Source organism: Hypanus sabinus, chromosome 8 (assembly GCF_030144855.1).
Source record: "Hypanus sabinus isolate sHypSab1 chromosome 8, sHypSab1.hap1, whole genome shotgun sequence".
NCBI lineage: Eukaryota > Metazoa > Chordata > Chondrichthyes > Myliobatiformes > Dasyatidae > Hypanus > Hypanus sabinus.
Window position 1 is genome coordinate 39,088,397 of NC_082713.1, and position 23,198 is coordinate 39,111,594.

Consider the following 23,198-nt stretch of genomic DNA (forward strand, 5'->3'; position numbering starts at 1 on the left):
GACTACTTTGCTTCAGTATCCAACGAGAAGGACGTGAAATATAGGGAGATCAGTGTGGAGGTATTTCAAGATCAAGTTTAAGATAGTGTGGGGCCTATTAAAGAATATGAAGGTGGATAAGTCTCCAGAATATACCCCAGGTTATTGAGAGAGATAAGGGATGAGATTGCTGGGGCCTTAACCAATAGTGTCCACTCTAGCTGCAGGGGTGAGGTCCCAAAGTTCTGCTGAGTAGCTAATGTTGTTTCATTATTTAAGAAGGGAAACTAAGATATTTTTGGAAAATATACATAGACCAGAGAGTCTCATACCAGTGGTAGGGTAGTTTCTGGAGAGGATTCTTAGGAACAGGATTTAAAAGCAATTGGAAAACCATGGCTTAATTAGGCACAGTTAGCATGGTCTTGTGTCGGGCAGGTCATGTCTTATTAACTTTATTGAATTTTTGAAGAAGTGACAAAGACAATTGATGAAGTTAGGTCTGTTGTCTGCATAGATTTTAGTAAGGTGTTTGGCTTTCGGGGGTGGGGGGGGTACATCCATAAGTTTAATATGCATGGGATCCATGGTGAGTTGGTTACTAAGATTCAAAATCTGTTTACCCATAGAAGATGGTGGAGAGTGACTGATAGGACTTATTCTGGCCAGAAGTCTGTGACTAGTAGTGCTCTATAGCAATATGTATTGAAACCTCTGCTGTTTAATGACCTGCATTAATGACCTTTGCTGTTTAATGAGCTGCATTAAAATGTGGATTGGTGAGTTAGCAAGTTTGCAGATGATTTTTGTGGTGTTGTTGGTAGTGTAGAAGACTGCCAAAGGATACAATGAGATAAAGATCAGTTGCAGTTTTGGGAGGAAAAATGGCAGATGGAATTTAACCTGACCAAAAGTAAATTATTGTACTTTGGGGATCAAATATAAAGTGACAGTGTACCTTTAATGGCCAAACCTTTACTGAGGAGGGGTTTTGGGGTTCAAGTTTGCAGTTCCCTGAAAGTGACTACACAGGGTTAATAGGACGGTAAAGAAGGGATATCACACGCTTGCCTCTATTAGTTGAGAAATTGGGTTCAAGAGTCAGGAAATCAGGTTTGCAGCTTTATAAGACTCTAGATCGGCCACATCTGCAGTACTGTATTCAGTCTGATTACCCCATTAAAGGAAGGCAGTCGAGGCTTAGGACAGAATGTAGTAGAGGTTGGCCAGGATGCTGCCCGGAGTAGAGGACACGTGCTATAAGGAAAGGTTGGACAGAGTTGAGTTGTTTTCCCTGGAACAGCAGAATTATTGAGGTTTATAAGATTGTAAGAGGCATAGATATACATAGATTTAAATATCTAATACCAGAGGACATGCCTTTAAGGTGAGTGGGGGAAAGATCAAAGGAGTTGTGCAGGGCAATTTTTTTTTTGCGCAGAGAGTGGTAGCACTGGAATGCGCTACTGGGGCAAATACAATAGGAGTGTTCAAGAGGCTCTTAGATAGGCACATGAATGTGCAGGAAATGGATGGATATGGATATCATGGGGGTGGAAAGGATTAGTTTAGTTGGGCATTTGATTACTGCTTTAATGAGTTTGGTACGGACTGTGGGTTTGTTCCAGTTCTCTTCTGTTCTATGTACTTAATAAAGATGTTGAAGGCAGTAATAATGATTTCAATGGCAGGAGGGCTGAAATAAGGAGAGAATAAGTGATATTTTGGTGGTGAAAATAGACTGCTTCTGCAATGAATTCCAAGTACACAGATGGGTTGAATGTTGCAATCTGTAACAGCAAACACCTCTAGGCCATTCATTTGGCCAAGGTGTTTGACAACACAAAGGCAGCAGAGGGATCCAGATGACATTCAGAAAAGCTATATTTGGGAACTAAAAGTCTTTTTTTTGTCAGTTTTGCTAAATGGGTGATACTTTGTACTGCTCATACTTCTTTTACTTCCCTGACAAACGAGTAACAAATAACGGGCCGGCGCAGTAGCATAGCAACAAGCGTAATGCAGTCACAGTGCCAGCAACCCGGGTTCAAATCTGCCATTCTCTGTGGGGAGTTTGTACATTATCCCCATGACTGTGTGGGTTTCCCTCCAAGTGCTTCAGTTTCCAAAGGCGTACAGGTTAGCAGGTTGATTGGTCAATAGACTGCATGGGTATATCTGGGCACCGCAAGCTCACTGAGCTGGAAGGGCCTGTTACCGTGCTGTACCTCTAAGTCAGTCAATAACTAAAAGTTATAGTCCACCAAATCAAAGATGCTTACTCAAGAGAAAGCTTTTCTTCTTCCTCACACAAGTCTGGTAATCGCTGCAGACCTAGAGTCATTCTCAAGGCATCCACATGTTCTTTAAGGGGCTTGTATTCCTCATGCAGACGCCGTGTAGATTCAAGAAGTTTGTTCAAGTCATTTTCAGATTGTTTTATTGTATTTTCCATCTACAAAATGAAAAAGAAAATTCTTAATGGAAGCAGTGTATTGAAAGTGAATGATACTACAGTGGATTCTGGTTAATTGAGCTATCTGTTAATCCGGGCACCTCATATTGGAGACAATGCTTTAACAAAAACAAAAACTAATCAGAAAATTGCTGGGATGCCCTTCATTTATTTGGTATGCTATGCTGTTTAATTGGGGCAGGACACTGTAGCTGAACAGGTTCTAACTAGCATCAGTCACACACACTTATGTGGCCATTAGACGCCACACGCGTTGAACCAACCATTTTTAAATGGTCTCAGTTGTGTGTGTTTGTGTTCAAAGCCCAGTGATTTCTGACACTGATAGCTGGTGGGAAGTAAGCAGTAAAACATTCAGACTTGGAGATGCCAGAAATGGCCAGGTGTGAAAGTTATACCCTTTCACTATTTCAACAAGTTAGGAACTAATGAAGAATTCGAAGGCATCAACAAGCATCTTGAATTTTACATTAAAAGTGAAGATTTAGAGGATGAAATCATCAACAGGAAGGCAGTCCATTATCTGCTCCAGGTGTCTGTATTGATTTTGATCATTGTGGACACTGGATGAATTTCTCTGTCGATAACTACTTGGAACTAATATACAGTTTTACAATGCCGTAGTACAATGGTACTTCCTAATTTGTTCTGTATTTCATCTAAATACATAATTTGTTATTCAGTTTGTCTTTTTTATACCTTTTTAACTATTTACATGAGATTTCGGCTAACTGGGACATCGGTTTAATTGAGCGAAAATGTACTGGTCCCAATGTGTCTCAGTCAACCGGAATTCAATGTGTTAACAAGCATCTTTTCCCCTGTGCCATTTTTCTTGTGGAGTTGCCTATTAGTGAGTGGGTAATGGTATAGAATTCCAAAAGCTTTGGAAGCGATTACAAAAAATGCGTGGGACTGAAAACTCCTTCTGTGCACAAGGTGAGACTGATCTCTACCATCCAAGATACAAGTTGGATTAATTTTCCCGTTCCTAATGCTTTAGACAGACTCACTGCTTTAAACAAATTTAGTGGAGAAATTGGCAAGAAGCATATATTCAGTTGATAAGTAGTCAATATTAGTTCTCTATTTCTCACCACAAAGAATAGATCTGGTTTGCTGATTTTTTTGTTGTTTAAATAGCATTTGCTGTTTTAGAGCTGCAGTAATTTATTTTTGGAACAAATTAACTGACTACTAAATTTTAAAAAAACTATCAAATAGAAATTAAACTATCTAGTTTCAATGCTGCCTTGAGCACCTGGCTAGAACCCATTGTTGCAAATGGATCAAAAATAAACCAAGTCATATTTAATTTGTTTTTTTACCTATTTTGCTTGGTATTCACAGACTTCAATGACATACCACCTCAATGCCCAGTTTTGTTATGGTCCTATTTTTACAACTAATGCTCTACAATTAATGCTCAACCTGTTGCAATTTACACTAAATAAAATGCAACCCAATGCTAACGTGCCTCCAACATACCACATTGATATCTGCATGGATCAGCCGGAGCTCCTCGACATGAGCCATCTTCTCCTGGAGCAAGAGATCCATTTCATGCTTATAGTCTTTCAAGTGCCTTTCTTCAGATTCCAGTGCATCAAACTCAGCTTTCAACCGAGCTTTAATTTTTTCCATTTGCACTGTCTTAGCCCTGCAATTTCACATGGACATTTAAGGCTTCAGAAATATAGCATATTGATAATTTTGTTTCACAGCTCTCTGAACAACTTCTCATAGCATACTAAAGCTTTTGTAAAATAAATCAGCTTTTGTCCACCTACAGTAGAAGAAAACTATTTTATTGAAGCTAACGTGTTTGAGCTCATCTCGTAGCCTAATGCAGTCCACACTGCTTTCCTCACCTGAATCACATTGGCCGAGTTCAGGAAGGACAACTGATCCTACTGGACAGATCCTATTTACAGATATTAATATGAATCACCAGGGTTGACTACGATACCCAGGCCATGAAACATCACAAAAGGGGTGATATTAGTGAAAAGAGTACAAGTTAAGTAATATTTAAGTTTGCTGACCGCACCACAGTTGTTGACCGAATCAGAGTTGGTGATGAATCAGCATATTGGAGGGAGATTGAAAATCTGGGCGAGTGTTGCCACAACAACCACCTCTCACTCAATGTCAGCAAGACCAAGCAGCTGATTATTGACTTCAGGAGCTGGAAACCAGAACTTTAAATTCCTTGGTGTTATCATTTCAGAAGATCTGTCCTGGGTCCTGCATGCAAGTGACATTGCAAAGGAAGCACGCCAGTGTCTCTACTACCTTAGAAGTTTGTGAAGTTTCAGCATGACATCCAAAACTTGACAAACTTCTATAGGTCTGCAGTGAAGAGTATACCAACTGGATATACTACGACCTGGTATGGAAACACCAATGCCCTTGAATGGAAAAGCCTAAATAAAGTAGTGGATAAGGCCCAGGCCATCACAGGTAAAGCCCTCCCCACCATTGAGCACATCTACATGCAGCGCTGTCACAGGCAAGCAGCATCCATCACCAAGGACCCCCACCGTCAAGCCCACGCTCTCTTCTCACTGCTGCCATCAAAGAGGTGGTACAGGAGCCTCAAGACCCACACTCCAATTTCAGGAACAGTTATTACCTCTCAAATGTCAGGCTCTTGAACCAAAGGGAATAACTTCACTCAACTTTACTCACCCCATCACTGAACTGTTCCCACAACCTATAGACTCACTCTTAAGGACTCTTCATCTCATGATCTCGATGTTTATTGCCTGTTTTTTGCCCCTCTTTTTTTCACAAATTCTCAGTTTAATAGTCTTTTCCACATTGGTGTTTGTCCATCTAGTTGGGTGCAGTCTCACTGATTCTATTGGTTTTCTTTGTATTTACTCCGTAAGGCCTGCAGGAAAATGAATCTCTAGGTTGTGTATATGTACTTTGATAATAAATTGACTTTGTACTTTGAACAATGTAGAATTCCAGCATCAACATTTATAGGAGACAATTTAGGGCAGCAATAATGTTTAAAATCTACCTGAAGTAACCTGTCTAGCTAATAGTTAATCAGTATAATCTTAGTAAAAGAATAGTACCTCCCACACTCCACTGTTACATCAGAGAAAAATACATGCTTAGGTCTTGGTGTTGAGCTTGAATCTGCAACTTAATTTGGTTCTAAGAAGTACCAACTGTCCTCCCACAACACACTCCTACAGATTTTACCTCCTCTGATAAAATGGAAGCCAATCAACAATAAATATTTATAAAGTGAAAACTCCAATTAAGTAGTACCCTGAAAAACTGACGGACAATGGTGGATTGTGTAGAAACTGTACGAGTCCAGTCCAGGTCACTGCAGGCTGTTTATTCACAGGGATCTAAACAGAGGCTTGTTGAATATTTGCTGCCTGGAAATTCAGTTCACTGAATCCCCACTCACTGTTCCTGTTATACATGTGCTTCTTTCTCCATTGATTTCAGTTGTTTGAATATCCTGGCTGCAGGGATTTAAGTTATGAACTGCTCACCAAAGAAGCAAAACCACAGCTTGACTTACAAACAAAATATTTATCAAATTCCTTCCAGCTTCCTGTGTGGTTTCTAGAATTCGGCGACAAAAACGTCTTGTAGCGACCCAATACAAAGACTCAGTGACATGCTCCAGGCTAGTGCTTCCCATCACAAAATGCAATTGTCCAGTCTCAATCCACTTCCTGGTTGGAGTGGACTGACAGTAAAATCGAATGGCAGTCTACTGCAGTAGTAAAGTTGTGGCAGCTATCTATTGGTATTCAAGCTTCAAAAACCTCTTTCCCAAAAGCGAAATTCTGCCACCCCCTACCACCCCTCCTTTGGAGTCTCGCAAAAGCTATTCCTTTAGGAGTAAAACAGGCTGCAGAAGCCAGATTCCAGTAACTTTTACAAAACAGTTCAACTTATTCATCCACTCGCTACATCGTTTATTGCTTTAACACAGTGGTCCCCAACCATACCAGGCCGCAAAGCATGTGCTAGCGGGCCGCGAGGAAACGATACGATTTGGCGATATGAAACAATATGAGTCAGCTGCACCTTTCCTCATTCCCTGTCACGCCCAGTGTTGGAACTTGGAGCACACACGAGGTCATTACCCACACGTCATCCATGTCAGCACAGGAAGATGCAGATGACGGTGGGCTGAGAAGTATGTTTGACATAACGTCTCTGCCGGCATTCTAGATAAACGTCAAGGCTGAATATCCTGAGATAGCCACAAAAGCACTGAAAATGTTGCTTCCATTTCCAACATCATATCTCTGCAAAGAGGGCTTTTCTGCAATGAATGCAACGAAAAATAAATTGCGGAATAGACTAGACACAAGGAACCCACTTCGAGTATCGCTGTTTCCCATCACCCCTCGATGGGACCGTCTTGTTGCAGGGAAACAAGCCCAGGGCACCCACTGATTCAGCGATATTGGTGTGTTGCAATGATTTTATATGTTCATACAGGGAAAATACACACTGTGTGTTTACTATTAAGTTTGTTAGATAAACCCTTTTAAAAACAAAGTTGAGTGTATTAGCTACTTATAAGTGACTTAGTTAACTTATCACCTATATACCGGTTGTGATTAACACCCCCCTCCACCCCCACGGGTCAGCCAGTCCGCAAGAATATTGTCAATATTAAACCGGTCCACGGTGCAAAAAATGTTGGGAACCCTGCTTAACAGCTAAAACAAATTGATTCAATGATTGGGGGTTTTTAGATTCTAGTAAGAGTTGAGTCTGATCTTGATACAATTTGTGTAGTAACTCACAATCTATGACTGAGGTCTGTTGCTTATTTGTGAAGTTAATGTCAAAGAATCAATGCTATACTTGCTGACTAAATTTAAAAAACTGCTTGTTAATTGCTTGGTCAAGCATGGATTTTTTGCATGGCTTACAAAGCTACACAAAAGAAGTTCAAATGAAAGTTACCAACTTGAAATATTCAAAATTCTAGTTTGAATTACATTTATTATCAAAGAATGCATAAATCATACAACCTTGAGGTTTGCTTACTCACAGGTAATCACAAAGCAGGAGACCTGAAAGAACCCAACTAAAGAAAAAGAGAAAAAATAAAAGACCAACACCAGAGGTGCAAGAGAAAGACAAAAAATACAAATCGTGCAAACAATTGAAGTGAACAACAGCATCTGGAACCAAAACTGAGTCCTCAGATCCAGACCTCGAAGCAGCCCGGAGTAGGCCCAAAAGTTCACTTATCAGTTCATCGTATTAACAAGCAAAGTGCACAGCAGCCGGGGTAGTCTCAGCCTCAGTACTATGGAGATGACTATCGCAGAGAATAAACAAAATTACCTCTTGCCATGGATCCCAACACCCTGTCTTTTCAGTCTATCTGGGCCAGCATTTAAATTGAGCAAACAAAGGAACAGCAAAAGGCTCTGCCACCCTGGAGAGAGAAGTCAAGATCGCGGAGATCAAGCGAAATTGGCTCTCTAGGCCAATGTTTAAATTGTTTAAACAGCAAACCGTACCTCGCACTAGGACCCAGGCAACACTGCAGCAAAAGGCTCCAGTCCTAGACAATAGACAATAGGTGCAGGAGTAGGCTATTCGGCCCTTCGAGCCAGCAGCACCATTCACTATGACCATGGCTGATCATTCACAATCAGTACCCCGTTCCTGCCTTCTCCCCATATCTCTTAACTCCACTATCTTTAAGAGCTCAATCTAACTCTCTCTTGAGAGCATCCAGAGAATTGCCCTCCACTGCCTTCTGAGGCAGAGCATTCCACAGATCCATAACTCTCTGGGTGAAAAAGTTTTTCCTCAACTCCGTTCTAAATGGCCTACCCCTTATTCTTAAATTGTGGCCTCTATTTCTGGACCCCCCCCAACATCAGAAACATGTTTCCTGCCTCTGGAGTGTCCAATCCCTTACTAATCTTATATGTTTCAATCAGATCCCCTAAAATCCTTCTAAATTCCAGTGTATACAAGCCCAGTCGCTCCAATCTTTCAACATATGACAGTCCTGCCATCCCGGGAATTAACCTCGTGAATTCGCTGTACTCCCTCAATAGCAAGAATGTCCTTCCTCAAATTTGGCCACCAGAACTGCACACAATACTCCAGGTGTGATCTCACCAGGGCCCTGTACAACTGCAGCAGGACCTCTTTGCTTCTATACTCAGCTCCCCTTGTTATGAAGGCCAACATGCCATTAGCTTTCTTCACCGCCTGCTGTACCTACATGTTTACTTTCAGTGACTGATGAACAAGGACACCTAGATCTCGTTGTACTTCCCCTTTTCCTAATTTTAGACCACGCCACCCAGCAACTCGATCTGAGCTCAGATTTCGTCACCCAGCCCAAAGTCATTCTCAAGCTCTTCAAATCAACTCAGCATGCAGAGTGATCCAACCTCGCACCCGGGCCAGTTGTATAACCACCAAATCTCGTGGGCCCAGGCTCCAACTTGTCTTGCCACCCAGAGTGAACTAACTTCACACCCACACCAATTGTACAAACATCCAAACTCCATCTGCAATGACTCTGCAACACGCCATTTCAGCTGATCCCAGGAATCCATCTCACCATCGCTCGCCCCTTCACCATTTGTGGCAATAATTTAACACAATGTACCTCAGAAAAGGTATATTTAGTGATGTTTTTAGTTGGAATTCCCTAGCTTTTTGACTACCAGAGATCTATTGCACATGTTCAGTGGTGACATCTTAACCGAAAGTGTTAAAGATGCATGTTTAATCTATTTCTAGGCCATGGTAGAGAAATGAGAATGCAAATCACTTTTAACACCTCTACACCTGCTGCCTGACCAGCTGAATATTTCCAACACTTTTTGCTTACATTACACTTTCAAAATTAGTTCCTCCAGGTCGTCACAGAAAAAAGAATCAAATGCTACATAAATTTAAGAATTTTAAACATAAAATACAAATTTAAATAAACTAAGAAATATTAAAACATTTCATGTGTTTTCTACAATCAATATCTTACCTTGCTATGTATAAACTTATTTGCATTGCTCTCATGGTATAATTGTTGTGAAGTGAAAATATCTTGCCAAGATTATTCAGCTTCACACAAACTACATTTGACAAAAGTAGCTAAAACTTCGCTAAATCCAAGCAAATGTTTTAACATATCTCAAACCTCGCAGAGTGATAAGCAACCTGTACGAACATTATTTTTTATTTCACCTGCTTCAGGATAAATATATTTTTGGTTACATAAATTGACAGAGTGAATTACAATATATTTGCTGAAGAAAAGCAGTATTTGAAGAGTGGTGTTTATTGATGTTATTGTTTGTTAAGCTATATAGAAAAAGGTATTAAAAATACTGAAGAATTATAATTTTATAACATTTAAAACAACTAAAAACATTAAAAGTCAAGTTATCTTTTTAAAAAGTGATCTGCATTCTCATTTCTATTACATGCCATGGAATACAATTTCCAATGCAATTGATATGATTTCAACCCAAAAATCAGAATCAGGTTTAATATCACTGGCTTACATTGTGAAATGTTTCGCTTTGCGGTTACAGTACATAACAATATGTAATAATAAAAATTGTTTAAATTATAGTAAGGATATATGAAAAATAAATTAAGTAAGTAATGAAAGAGAGGAAAAATAGTGAAACCAAGTTCACGGATACATCGTCCATTCAGAAATCTGATGGCAGGGGGAAGAAGCTGTTCCTGAAATGTTCAGTACGTGTCTTCAGGTTCCTGTACCTCCTCCTTGATGGTAGAAGTGAGAAGAGGGCGTGTTCTGGGTGATGGGGGTCCTTAGTGAAGGATGCCGCCTTTTTGAAGATGTCCTCAATGCTGGGGAGACTAGGGCCCATGACGGAGCTGGCTGAGTTCACAACTTCCTGCAGCTTTCTCAGATCTGATGCAGTAGCCCCTCCATCGCAGATGATAATATAACCAGTTCGACTTCTTTCTATAGAATTTCTGTAGAAATTTGAGAGTGTCTTTGGTGATATACCAAGTCTCTGCAAACTTCTAATGAAATATAGCCACTACCATGCCTTCTTTGTAATTGCATCAATACGTTGGGACCAGTATTGACTTTCAGAGGTGTTGACACTCAGGAACTTGAAACTGCTCACTCTTTCCACTGCTGTTCCCTTGATTAAGATAGGCATGCATTCCCTTGACTTCCCCTTTCTGAAGTCCACAATCAATTCCTTTGTCGTACTGACATTGAGTGCAAGGTTACTGTTGTAGCACCACTCCAGCAGCTAACTTATCTCACTCTTGTACGCCTCCTTGTCACCATCTGAAATTCTGCCAACGATAGCTGTGCCACTGGCAAATTTATAGATGGCATTTGAGCTGTGCCTAGCCATGCAGGCATGAATGTAGAGATAGTAAAGCAGTGGGCTAAGCAAGCATTCCTGAGGTGTGCCAGTGTTGTCAGCGAGGAGGAACTGTTAATCCTTATCTGCACAGACTGTGGGTTACCGGTGAGCAAGTCAAGGATTCAGTTACAGAGACCTAGGTTTTGGAGGTTGTTGATTAGAACTGAGTGTATGATTGTATTGTACACTGAACTGTAATGAATAAACAGCAGCCTGACATAGGTATTTCTATGATTCAAGGCCAAGTGGAGAGCCACTGAGATGGCAACAGCTGTAGATCTATGATGGTAACAGGCAAATTGCAGCAGGTCCAAGTCTCGCTTAGCCATGACCAACCACTGAAAACACTTCATCACAGTAGATACGAGTACAGCTGGGCAATGGTTATTGAGGCAGCTTACCCAGCTCTCTTGGGCACTGGTAAGACTGTCGCTCTTTTGAAGTAGGTAGGAGCCTCCAATGGCAGCAGTGAGAGGTTGAAGATGTCCTTGAACACTCCCACCAGTTGGATGGCACAGGCTTTCAGAGCCCTACCAGGAACACCATCAGGGCCTGATGTCTAGTGAGGCTTCACTCTCTTGAAAGATGTTCTGACATCAGCCCCTGGGGCAAAGATCACAGGGTCACCAGATGCTGCAGAGATTCAAACAGGTGTAGTTTTATCCTCCTTTTCATAGCGTGCATAAAAGCCTTTCAGCTCATCGGGGAGTGAAGCATCACAGATATTTGTTATGTTAGGTTTCCTACATTCATTATGTAGGAAGTAATGACCTGCAAACCCTGCCACAGCTGACATGCATCCGATTCCACCTCTAACCTCAATCAGAATTGTCTATTTGCTCTTAAAATAGCTTTCTGGATTGCTGGACTTCTTGGATAGTCCTTGATCACCAGTCTGTGCCTACTTTGACCTGGTCCGAGACCCAAAAGGAGATTACACCTTTGGACCTATGTGGAAATGGCATCAAGACTGTATTTTGCCACTGGTCTCTATGGGGACCCCAGTCATGGGGAGAATCGCCAACGCACATCTTCAAGCATGCCAAATCGTTACTACAACTTCACTTTGTACACCTCACTGGCGAAAATCCAGGACTTAACAATCATGTAAATAGCTGAAAGCCGTGGTCCTAATCTGAAGTACAGTAGGCCCTCAAATGCGAGTTCCGCATCGCGAATCAAGAAAACCTGGAAGTGCTCTTCCAGCACTTATTGTTCAAGCATGTATAGATTATTTTTCTTGTCATTATTCCCTAAACAATGCAGTATAACAAACATTTTACATAGCATTTACACTGTATAAGGTATTATAAGTAATTTAGAGATGATTTAAAGTAAATGAGAGGACATGCATGGGTTATCATGAATCGGGATCAGAAAAAATAATCGGAAGTCCTCTTACTAAGTAAGCCAGAGCAAGTATATCCGCTATTATTTAGTGTCAGCTAGTCAAACATTTATCTTAGTATATAGTATATATTTTACCTTTCTATGCATATGAAACACTTAATTCAGTGCCGGGAATGTGCTGGTTTGATGTGGGGGATCAAAAACTCAAAACCCCAAAACCCAATAATTTAACCACTGCGTTGCTGAGTAATAATTGTAGCTTTCATCGGGGCAGGGCCTTTCTCACTTCATACTTTAAAATTGTTCCCATCGTTGACTGACATAACTTAATGCTTTTACAATGACCGATGGTGTTTCACCTCTTTCCAATCACTTTATTATTTCCACTTTATTTTCGATTGTGATTATTTTCGTGAACAGAAACACTGCGGATTCAGAGCTCTGGCGCCGGGACCTAATGTCCACTGCACTGAGACAGGTTAAATAAGGTCAGGGGTTCCGCTGGGTCCCAAGGACCACCGAATTGAGACAGGTTGAATAAAGGACTTGAGCATCCGCATTTTCTGGTATCCGCGAGGGGTCCGGGAACCAATCCCCCCGTGGATAAGGAGGGCCGACTGTAATAATTGAGTACTTCTTACTTGAAATGCTTTGGCTCAAAAGTGTTTTGGATTTTGGAATATATAATGAGAGAGCTTGGGAACTTCATCATTTCTGGGTCTACCAGAATTTATGTTGTACTGGTAAACAGTCTTTGTCCTACATTTCTTTATGTACTTAACAGTAAAAATTATCCTGTACCATTAATATAATTAAAATATAATGTGTGCAAGGTAACAAAAACAGCATCAGGAGAATACTGAGTCAATGCTGAACAACAAGCCACAGCAGCTTTTCAGTCTCCACCTATGATGCCGTGTTATGATTAAATAAGTTACAGTACACTGCATTTGTATTTTACTTTTTTTAGGTTTTACGTAAGGTATATTTAAAAAATCAGCATTGTAGACTTGTTCTGGTGTAGATTTTCATCAGTGACGATCTCAGCAATGAACTTCTCTGCTGCTTTGTGATCAGCCGATGCTTTAGCTTTAAAATGTTTAAATTCTTTAAAAGATTAATGCCATGTCTTTTCTTGAATTTCTACAACCAGCCTGTTGAATATTGATAATTTCCTTCAATTTTCCATCCGTAGTGATAGATCGTTGCTTGTTTCAAGCTCAGCATACCGTTAAGCAGCATATGTTCACTCCGACAAATCCACCCTTTCAATATACAATCGCAATCTTCATTTTTCACTTACAGTGTTCTTCTTTTCACTAACTTCAATTGATTGGATACATGAGGTAACTTCCCAGAACTACCTGGGGTGTGCAGAGACCTGTACATCACCTGGAACCTTCCAAGCATGTTATGATATTTTCCATTTGTGACACCAAGTCAAAAAAATTTCAGATCTTGGGGGGGTTTCGGATTTCGGAACTCTGAATAAGGGATGTCAGCAAAACTCAGTACAATTCAGCCCAGAATCTCAGTGTCAGCTTATGACAGGCTTTAACGGGAAGGCAGATGGTGATGGCTTTGTGAGCATAGAAGATTAAGCATTCACAGAACAATGAGTGGAGATTGTGAACAATGGCAGTATTCAAAGCAGAACAAATCTAAGTGCTTATTCATTTTCCAGGGATTCACATTGAAAGTGATTCTGGCAATAGACCAGAACAGATGCAAATAATCTACACCATTCTTCATTATAATTTTATTACAGTTGGTCCAAGTTCATTCTGGCATTCAGTTCCCTGACGTACTTATTTTCTTTTTGATGTGTCTAATGATATGTGGAGTACTTTCTGTTTTCAATTTACCTCAGTTCCATTGCATAATATGATAAACAGTCCCTCAATGACCAGGTGGACACATGATCCAATGTTTAGGGATCCACAACCAAATTATAGAGACTTCCTCGCATAATGTGAGAAAACTGTATTAAATTGAGTACGAAAACTATCAAGAGGCAGTAATTAAGAAAAATATGGTCATTTAAGAAGCAGCAGTATATAGAGATAATTAAGCAAAAATATATCTCACTACTGGAAGAGTAGTACAAATTAACTTATTCAATGAGTTGAGGTAAATTAAAGATAGCTCTCTCAACTATTAGTGCTTATGCACTATTTCCATTTCCTTCAATTCTCTCAGGGATGCTGCCATTTAATCACTACAGTTTCATTGAGTCAGTAGAGTGGTGTTGGATAATTTTCAATGCACAATCAAAGCAGCAAAATTTTCATGATTAAATCCTTATATTGAATGTTTGCAGGCACCTACTGGAAGCTACGCAAGGATAATTGATCAGAAATGATGAATCTGGCAGATTTTCTTTCCTCCATCTCAGGTATAACAGACGAAAGTGTGCTCTTTTTAATAGGACCCCCCCCCCCCCCCACTTATTGGGCAAGTTCTGTACTTTGGCTCTTCAATACATTTTGATTTCTTTTTTTCTCTAACCTACAATTCAAAAGGAGAGAAATGCAACAGTTCAGGCATTGTGGCTCCATTAGGAGTGGTGTCCTCATTCACTGCTTTACTTCACTCAGACTGTTTATAAATCCAGAAGTTTTTGTTTAAATATAAAAACAGAAAAGTTACTGGATGCTGAAACAAATAATTTAGCCAATTAATACCAGGAATGTTTTAGCACCTTTCCTCCCATTTAACTATCCATCTGGGGCTCAGGAGAACTACACCTTTCATCTGGTTTCTGGAGAACAGCACGGTGCTGACAACCTGACAAGGAATTTAAACTACCAACTACCGCACAACAAATGGGAATGGAGAAAATAAATTTTATGCTATTGCAGAAATATTGATTTCATTCTTTTTTATTAAATAGAAATTCTAAGCCTTTGGTTTGTTTGAGTTGTGGATTATTTTACATTGTTGAGAGAGGGAAGTTCTTGTGTAAAATGTTTACTTAAGATAATTTGATGCCAGGTATCGGCACAGACACAGAAGCTAATCCTCTTCATCTGGATCAGAACTGGTCAGTAAAGATGATACAGGGGAACGTTTCCAAAATATTGAGCGTAGCCTAGTGATGTAGCTCATAGAACCACTGCCACAAAGTGCCAGAGACACAAGTTCATCACTAACCTTGGGTACTGTGTGTGTAGCTTGCACTTTTCTCCCTGTGAAGATGTGTGCTGTCCCTAATTGCTCTAGTTGCCAAATAAGTTGCCCTTAGTGTTAAGGTCAGTGGCAGAATCTGGGAACAGTTAATGAGAATGTGGGGAGAATAAACCATTAATACAGGACTTGCACTAATGATGTCGAGGATTGCTGCAGCCTCAGTAGGATTGCCAGTTTCCATACTGCAGGTCTATTCCAGAGGCAGCTTCAGAATCCATTACGAATTAGATAATAAGGTCTCAATTTATAACTTGGAGCAAGGCTTTGACAAAATGTGAAAAAAAACTTAAAGCTAGAACAAATTAATGTATTTCAGAATGTAAACAACTTTAAAGACCAGAGATGGTAATGGGAATTAGCTACAAATAAACATACATTTGCTTAAATCTTAAAACAAATTCTGCAAATTGTGACAAAATGGCATTGAAATACATCTCAGACTCATGGTGTGTGGACATTTTCAATAACAGTATTTTTGTAATATGTTTAGTACACCTCAGTTTAACTGGAACATCATCATACAAAACCTACCATAGTCCCACGTAAAGGGTCAAATATTTTTCTCTTTGTGATAGATTATGAGCATCATGGAAAATGGAAAGCATAGTAGAGAAGTTTTGAGATTCTGGTAGCAATCTATAAAGCTTAAAGACATAGCCACCAAGGACAGTGATAAATTCAATGGTGCTCCAAACCCCAGAGGTGTAACACCCTCAAAGTGTATTGGGCTGGAGGAAAGGTTTGGTCAAGGCCATTGAAGTGTATGAAATGCTAGAGCAAAAATCTCAAACTTGTCTCACTATTTGAAATGATTGTGCCTGCACTGCTCCAGACCTCATCACCTTTTCCATACCAGATCCCCTTAGGATTAACACAACAGGTCGACCATCATCCGCAGGAGGAAAAGAATTGTCAATTGACAACAACCGCATCAAACATCAACAATTCCTTTCCTCCCACAGGTGCTGCTCAACCAACTGAGTTCCTCCAGCAGATGGTTTGTTGCACCAGGTTCCAGGATCTTCAGTCTTTTGTCACTCGTTCCCCGTAGGCCTCAATGACACATTCTTTTAAAAACTTAATCTACACCCTTTTTAAATACCTCCAAGGATCAATAAGCTCAGAATGGAGTTTATCACTGGGGAGCTGAGTGTGTGGTATTGGCCTAATAAAACTAAATTATTCGTCCCAATGCTAAGTTGGTAGAAATTTTTGATCTTCCGTTACAGATGATGCCTTTATCTGCTAAATATTTCCACCACTTTTCTATTTCAGTTTCACAGTGCTTGCAATTTTTTTTCTAATTTTCATTTCAAATAATTATTTGACAATTTAAAAACAGTGGGGTAATCAGAAAGAGGGGTCCCCAAAGACTAAGGCAAATTCTGAAGATGCACTGTGGGGATTATTCTGTCTGGTTGTATCAGTGTCTGATAATGGAGGTTCCGATGGACGGGACTGAAACAGGCTGCAGAGGATTTTAGACTCGGCCAGCTCCATCATGGGCAGCAACCTCCCTGTCACTGAAGACACCATCAGAAGGCAGGGCCTCGTGAAGGCGGCATGCAACATTAAGCACCCTTGCTATCCAGGACATGGCCTCCTCTCATTACCACCATTAGAGAGGAAGTACAGGAGCCCGCAGACACAGCAACCTTTTGGGAACAGCTGCTCCCCCTCCGCCATCAGATTTCTGAACGGTCCATGAACACAATCTCACTATTTTGTTGTCTTTGGCACTTTTTATGTATTTTTTTATACCTTTTTGGTTCCTTAAGGTTGTTATACGGGGTGGAGGGGAGAGAGGAGGACTGGTAATGGGGATATGCTCTGCACTACCTATGAAATGCTCCCAAAGGCATGCACCTCAAATAGCCTCTGACAACCAAGTCCAGCTCCCGGCCTTGACGTAAGGCTTAGCTACTAAGCCCAGTGGAACTGTTTCTACTGACAGGAAGAGTAAAGGTGGGCTGCTGGCACCTTAAAATAAGTGGGAGTCATCAACCGTAGCTGGCAGCTCTTTTGGAAAGAAAGCTCTGATTGCACACCTCCGCTGCCTTCGGCTATATCCACTCATAGGAAGGGCTTCCGCAGTAAACCCAAGGAAATTGTCACAGCTGGGGTCTCTAAGGTAGTCCTACATTGAGTTTAGTTCTCACAGCTCCCTCTGAGACTCGCTTGGCCGGCGAAGGACAATTGACAGAAGCAGGTGGCAGCCGCACATTCTTCTGGAATGGACGCGGCAGCACCGAGCATCGCGAAGTAGGAATCTGATCTGCTATCAAGAGCCACTTTGTCCAAAAGCTTACCTGTCTGCCAAAAGGATTCAGTGATCATCTAATGGCCATAAAACTACCACTGAGGAACAAACACAACATCATGCTGATCAGCGCCTACGGCCCGACGATAACCTACCCAGAGGATGCCAAAGCCAAGTTCTATGGAGAGCCTGATTCCCTGATTGTGACTGTACCCAGGTCAGAGAAGCTCCTTGTCCTTGGAGATTTCAACGCTCGGTAATACCTGGGATGGAGTCCAAAGGCTCCATAGGACAGCCAAATGGAAGAGCAACAGCCTGCTTCTTCTGAAAACCTGTGTCATGAACGACTTCCACCTGCCAAACCATAACAAGATGTCTTGGATGCATCCTCACTCTAGGCACTGGCATCTGATTGACTATGTAATCACCAAAAGGCTGATGGTCACAGTGACCAAAGCCTTGTGTGGCACGGACTTCTGGACAGCTCACAATCTGATTGTTTCCATTCAACGTCCACATTCAACTCAAACGATGTCCACAGGCAAGGAAATGTGCCAAGAAGCTCAACATCAGAAAGCTGAAATTGGGTACTACAGCTGACTACCAGGTGAAAAGCCGCCAGTCACAGCTCACCAAGGTTCATCTTGGAGGGCATATTGGAAAAGACTGGGCTGCTTTCAGAGATCCCATTCACTCTGCCTCCTTCCAGGTCCTCAGCCATACAAGATCGGTTAGATGAGAATGATAAGGAGATAAAAGCTCTCCTACGAGAAAAGCACAGGCTATACAGACACTATCAGATCAACCCTTCCTGTATCTCCAAGTTAGCATTTCCCAATGTGCACTGAATAGTTCAAGCCAAACTTAGAAAGATGCACGACTCTTAGCTCTGCAAAAAGGCTGATGAGATTCAGGGCTACATTGATAGAACTAAACACGGTGTGACCCTCAGCCTTCTGGGACCTCGCCGCTCCTAAGCTCAGATGGCACCACACTCATCACCGAGAAGCCCAAGATTCTGAACAGATGGGCAGAACATTTTGAATCTGTGCTGAAGAGACCATCCACTGCAAGTGAGGAAGCAATCAAGTAGTCATCAACCATGAGATGGCCTCTCTTTCCCAAGAAGAGGAAGTCAAGAAGCCAATAGACCAGCTGTCAAGTGGCAAAGCTCCTGGAGCAGATGCTATACCAGCGGAGGTCTACAGAACAGGCAGTCCACCCATCACCAGCAAACTGACAGTTCTTCCAGTCCTTCTAGGAGAAGGATTAGATTCTGCAAGAAATGAAAGATGCATCCATTCTACACCTGTACAAGAGGAAGGGAAACTGCCAAGCATGCGACAACCACAGAGGCATCTCTTTGCTCTCAGTAGCCCGGAAAATCTTAGCCAGAGTCCTGCTAGACAGGCTATATGCTCACTGGAATGAGGCCATCTCCTGGGAGGTCAGTGCAGCTTCAGGAGAGGAAGAGGAGCTATCGACATGCGAGACAACTGCAGGAAAAATGCCAGGAGCAGAACGGACAGCACTGCACCACCTTTGTCGATCTTACCAAGGTCTTCAACACTGTGAGCCAAGATGGATTATGGAAGATCATGGCGAAGTTTGGTTGCCCTGGCAGATTCATCACCATGGTCATGCTTCGCCAAGGCTAGTGCCAATTTTGAGAGACTACGTGACACTGTCTGGGGGTGAAGAGGAATTACTCTTTAGACCCAGCTGGAAGTTTATTGCACTGTCATCATACTGACCCTCCTCTACACATGCGAAACGTGGACTGTGTACATGATTCATTACATAGATTGAACCACCTCCACATGTCATGCTGACGGAAGATCATAAAAATCAATTGGCAAAACAGAATTGCTGACACGGAAGTGCTGCCTGCAGCAGACGTGCCCACCATCCACACATTGCTGAGGAAACATCAGATGGGCGGCCATGTCGTCAGACGATCGCATCCCCGAGCAGCTGTTCTTCAGGGAGCTGTCCACAGGCGAGCGCCCTCCTGGTGGTCAGTGAAAATGATTCAAGGACACGCTCAAGTCCTTGCGTTGCGATCGACCACACCTCTCGGGAACACGCAGCCTTGACCCGCTCATCCTGGTGCGGCCTTCTCAATAAAGAATCACAATGCTGAAGCAAAAGGGAAACGACCACTGCGGAAAGAATGCACAGCAGGCACCTCAACTGCACAACCGTCACACACTTGCCCCACATGTGGGTGGTACTTCCCAGCCCGGATTGGATTCATCAGTGATCACCGGATACAGGAACAACACACCCACCCGCAGACGTCAGCGGTCCTCATCGTTCGTGATGGACCCGCACACACGTTGAGTTCAACGCTAACTGGCAACTCCTGTGACACTGCTGATGCCAAACTGGATCAGGTCCCTGCCGTTCCTTCGGGTTCATTAGTTGTGTGGAGAGGGGGAACTTGCTACAGGGGCAATGGCTTGCTCTCCATATCGTACTGCCCAGACTTGTGTATCTAGACAGCTAGGACACAACATACATGGTCGGTCCCCACCAACGGAGACCTTGCTCATATCTTAAAACTTATAGTAATATTTTATATACTACATTGTACTGCTTGCCACAATAAAAATCAAATTTCACAAGTTTCACAACAGTGATAATAAATCTAATTCTGTATGCCAGAAACTGGCTGTGTTTTGAGATGATATTGCCAAAAAAAACATGCAAATTGTAAAAGGTAGATCTTTGAGCACAACAGATTAGTACAGAAATGAGAAGGGAAGTCATTGATAATCACAATCGCAAAAGATGTAATTAGTAATAAGGTGTTCTATTACCATGGCAGAAATGCAAAGTCATTTCATAGACAAGATGGTGGTCATGGTGAGGTTGGATTTCAAAATCACAATTGTGAGAAAGGCTAGCATGAATTTGGGAGGCTACTCCCTCAAGGTGTTTAAGTTACAACCAAGCAGGGTGAACGCTGACACTTACCAGGGTGAAATATGACTTGAACCACAGTTATTCCATTTTGAATGTGGGGTATGATTTCTTTATCAACCACATAAGAAGTGCTGCTATATTACGTGAAATGTTCCTTCACAATAACTGGTGATGAAATTGGATCATGCTTGCCCATGAGAAACCTTCATCAATTAATGGTGTTTAGGACAGCAATGAATGTCCTCCATCTCTGTCTGTTCACACTGTCACACACAGACGTAGAAGGATACTTCATTGCTGTTTCCTTAACAATGTTTTTTGACCAGTCAGGATTGTTAGCCCTGAGTTGAAGCCCCAAACCTGGAGGATTGGTGACACTGGCCTTTATCTTCTGACCTATTTGGCATGGGGGTCCCGACCAAGAGCCAAAGCACCAGGCGCTGACTCCAGCCAATATCGCTCTCTGGGTCACTGAGGCACGCAAGCCTCCAAACCCTACGGCAAGGCTGTGGTCCTCCTGGAAGTAACTCTGGGGCAATTTGGTTTTAATATCACAGCTCTGGCTTGGGATCGCTACAAGTCCAGACACTTTCTAACTGTTGATCCTTCAGATCCCATGCACAAGCCTCTAAGTTTAATTATATTAATACATGAAATTAGGTTTGCAGTCTTATCCCACTTTCCAATCTTGTCCACAGTATTGAAGGTTATAATAATTCATGTGCACATTGAAGCATTTTCAAAAATGTGATGGCATTTCTCCTTCCACTACCCTACCACCTAACAATGCTGGTACCTTCCCCATCTGAAAGAAATGCTCATGTCTAATTCTTCCAGCAAGTACTACAAACCTTCACTCCATATTGATTACTCTATCATGGGAAATTACAGCTGAGGACTAACTTCAGTTATAAACACCAATTAAATCTTTCCTCACTGGCTTACAAATAACCCGTCTAAATAAAAATGCTCCACCACGGCCCACCATTGCAAATTTAACAATAGGTTCTCCTTTCCTAAGTATGCACTATAAAATGAACTGTTGTTTGTCTGGATTAAGCTGGCATTGGGGGAGTGAGAGGTACTGTATATCAGTAGGGGACAGGCGGGTCGATTACAGCAGTGGAGATTAACACCTGCACTGGGAGTCGGTAGGGTAATTGCACTGAGGGGATCCTGAGTGCGTCACGAGGAAAGAACGGTTGTCCTGGTGACCAGTGACTGTTGTTCCAGGTATAACAAGGTCGAGTTTCCCTATAAATGACCCCAAAAGTAAAACCTACACAATTTGATGAAATTTGTCCAAGCGAGACTCAAGTGCCCAGTCGAATGTTCAGAGACACGGTCTCTACAGCATTTCACTCTGGAAGAGGTCTGTATTGGCATAGATTCTGGCCATGTCACCACTGAAACATATTCTACCTATCATTTTTAAGTTAAGAAGAGTCTGTACTAGAAACATTTTCCTAATGTTATGAAGTATTTCAACTTCACCCTTCATCAATTCTTAAAACTTTCTCTTCCTGATAACATTATTAACTTGTTCAATCGTCTGTCTGATTCTTCTTCTTAAAGCCCACGTAGCTCAGAGTTCAATGAAAATCCCCACAAAGTAATTAACTCAATAAACTCCTGCGTGAGCTTTTTTTTTACACTTTTCGGATTGTAGGTTGCATTAAGGTGAACTTTCTAACTTGTCAATGGATAGCATATTTTATTTCCGTTCACTCTTAAAAGATTTTGCTTAGTGGAACCTGTGTGCGTAACGAAATACACAGCCTTAATCCGAAAGATTCAAATACAAAATACGACAATATTTCGGCTGCTATTGATTTGATCAAACAATTTATCTTTATCTTGGTTGAAATTAATGGAAAGGCTACACGCCGAACTATCGATATTGTTAAAATACTTGAAGATTAAATTTAGGTAATCAGAATCCTACTTGAAACAAATTTTTCAAAAAACGTTACGTATTTAAGGTTTCTATATTCGTTTCATTCACGTTAAAGGAACGTGAATGCATGTTGAATAAGCTGCACAGCTTTTTTTAAAAAAGAGGAAAGTCTGGACTGGATACCACCATTGTAAATAGGTATGATGCACCAGCCCCACATATTGTTTGGACCACATTCGAGATGCTAAAGCAACGTATTAACCGAATATTCAAGTATGTCGTCTTCACCTTATTTCCTTAATGCTTTCCAATTTGCACATGATCTCCTGCTCTTCGGTCATGTTGCTTGCAGCAGATGTGCAGTGAGAATGAGAATAACTGCTAACAAAAGAAGTCTCCCTGTAGCAGCTTCACACATCTCACAGTGAGCGAGCACGCACGCAACACTAGACCTCGGGAGTTGCAGTTCTTCCCACCCAGAACAGAAAGAAAATTCCCGAGTACAAACTACTACTCCCGTCAGGCCCTGTAAACCCCCCCCACTTCCTGTTATTCAGGACTCCTCTGGGAAAGGAAACCTTCAGAACGTTTCATTCTCTTTTAACACTTAGAAGGAAAAAAAACTACTCAGTTGAAGTGAAACTTCACAAGCTGTGATTGTGTAAAAGAAACTTATTCAAATGTTTACTGATCACGATGAGCGTGTTTAAAAATTTTTCTGAAAAA

At 41.5% G+C, this 23,198-nt stretch overlaps 1 protein-coding gene across 3 annotated transcripts in view; it reads right to left on the bottom strand.

Annotated features, from left to right (window-relative positions):
- Positions 1–22,934, bottom strand: part of zc4h2 (zinc finger, C4H2 domain containing) — a 37,763-nt gene extending 14,829 nt beyond the window's left edge. Inside the window, exons 1-3 of one of the 3 annotated variants that reach the window (XM_059976979.1) lie at positions 22,761–22,934; positions 3,944–4,115; positions 2,262–2,434 (exon numbers count right to left, since the gene is read on the bottom strand). In XM_059976979.1, the coding sequence (XP_059832962.1) occupies positions 2,262–2,434; positions 3,944–4,115; positions 22,761–22,813 (398 nt within the window). In that variant the 5' untranslated portion in view covers positions 22,814–22,934. Of the gene's footprint in view, positions 1–2,261; positions 2,435–3,943; positions 4,116–5,146; positions 5,377–22,760 lie in introns of those variants that run through there. The other 2 variants (XM_059976981.1, XM_059976980.1) reach the window with 2 other exon arrangements.
- Between the last annotated feature and the right edge of the window lie 264 nt (positions 22,935–23,198).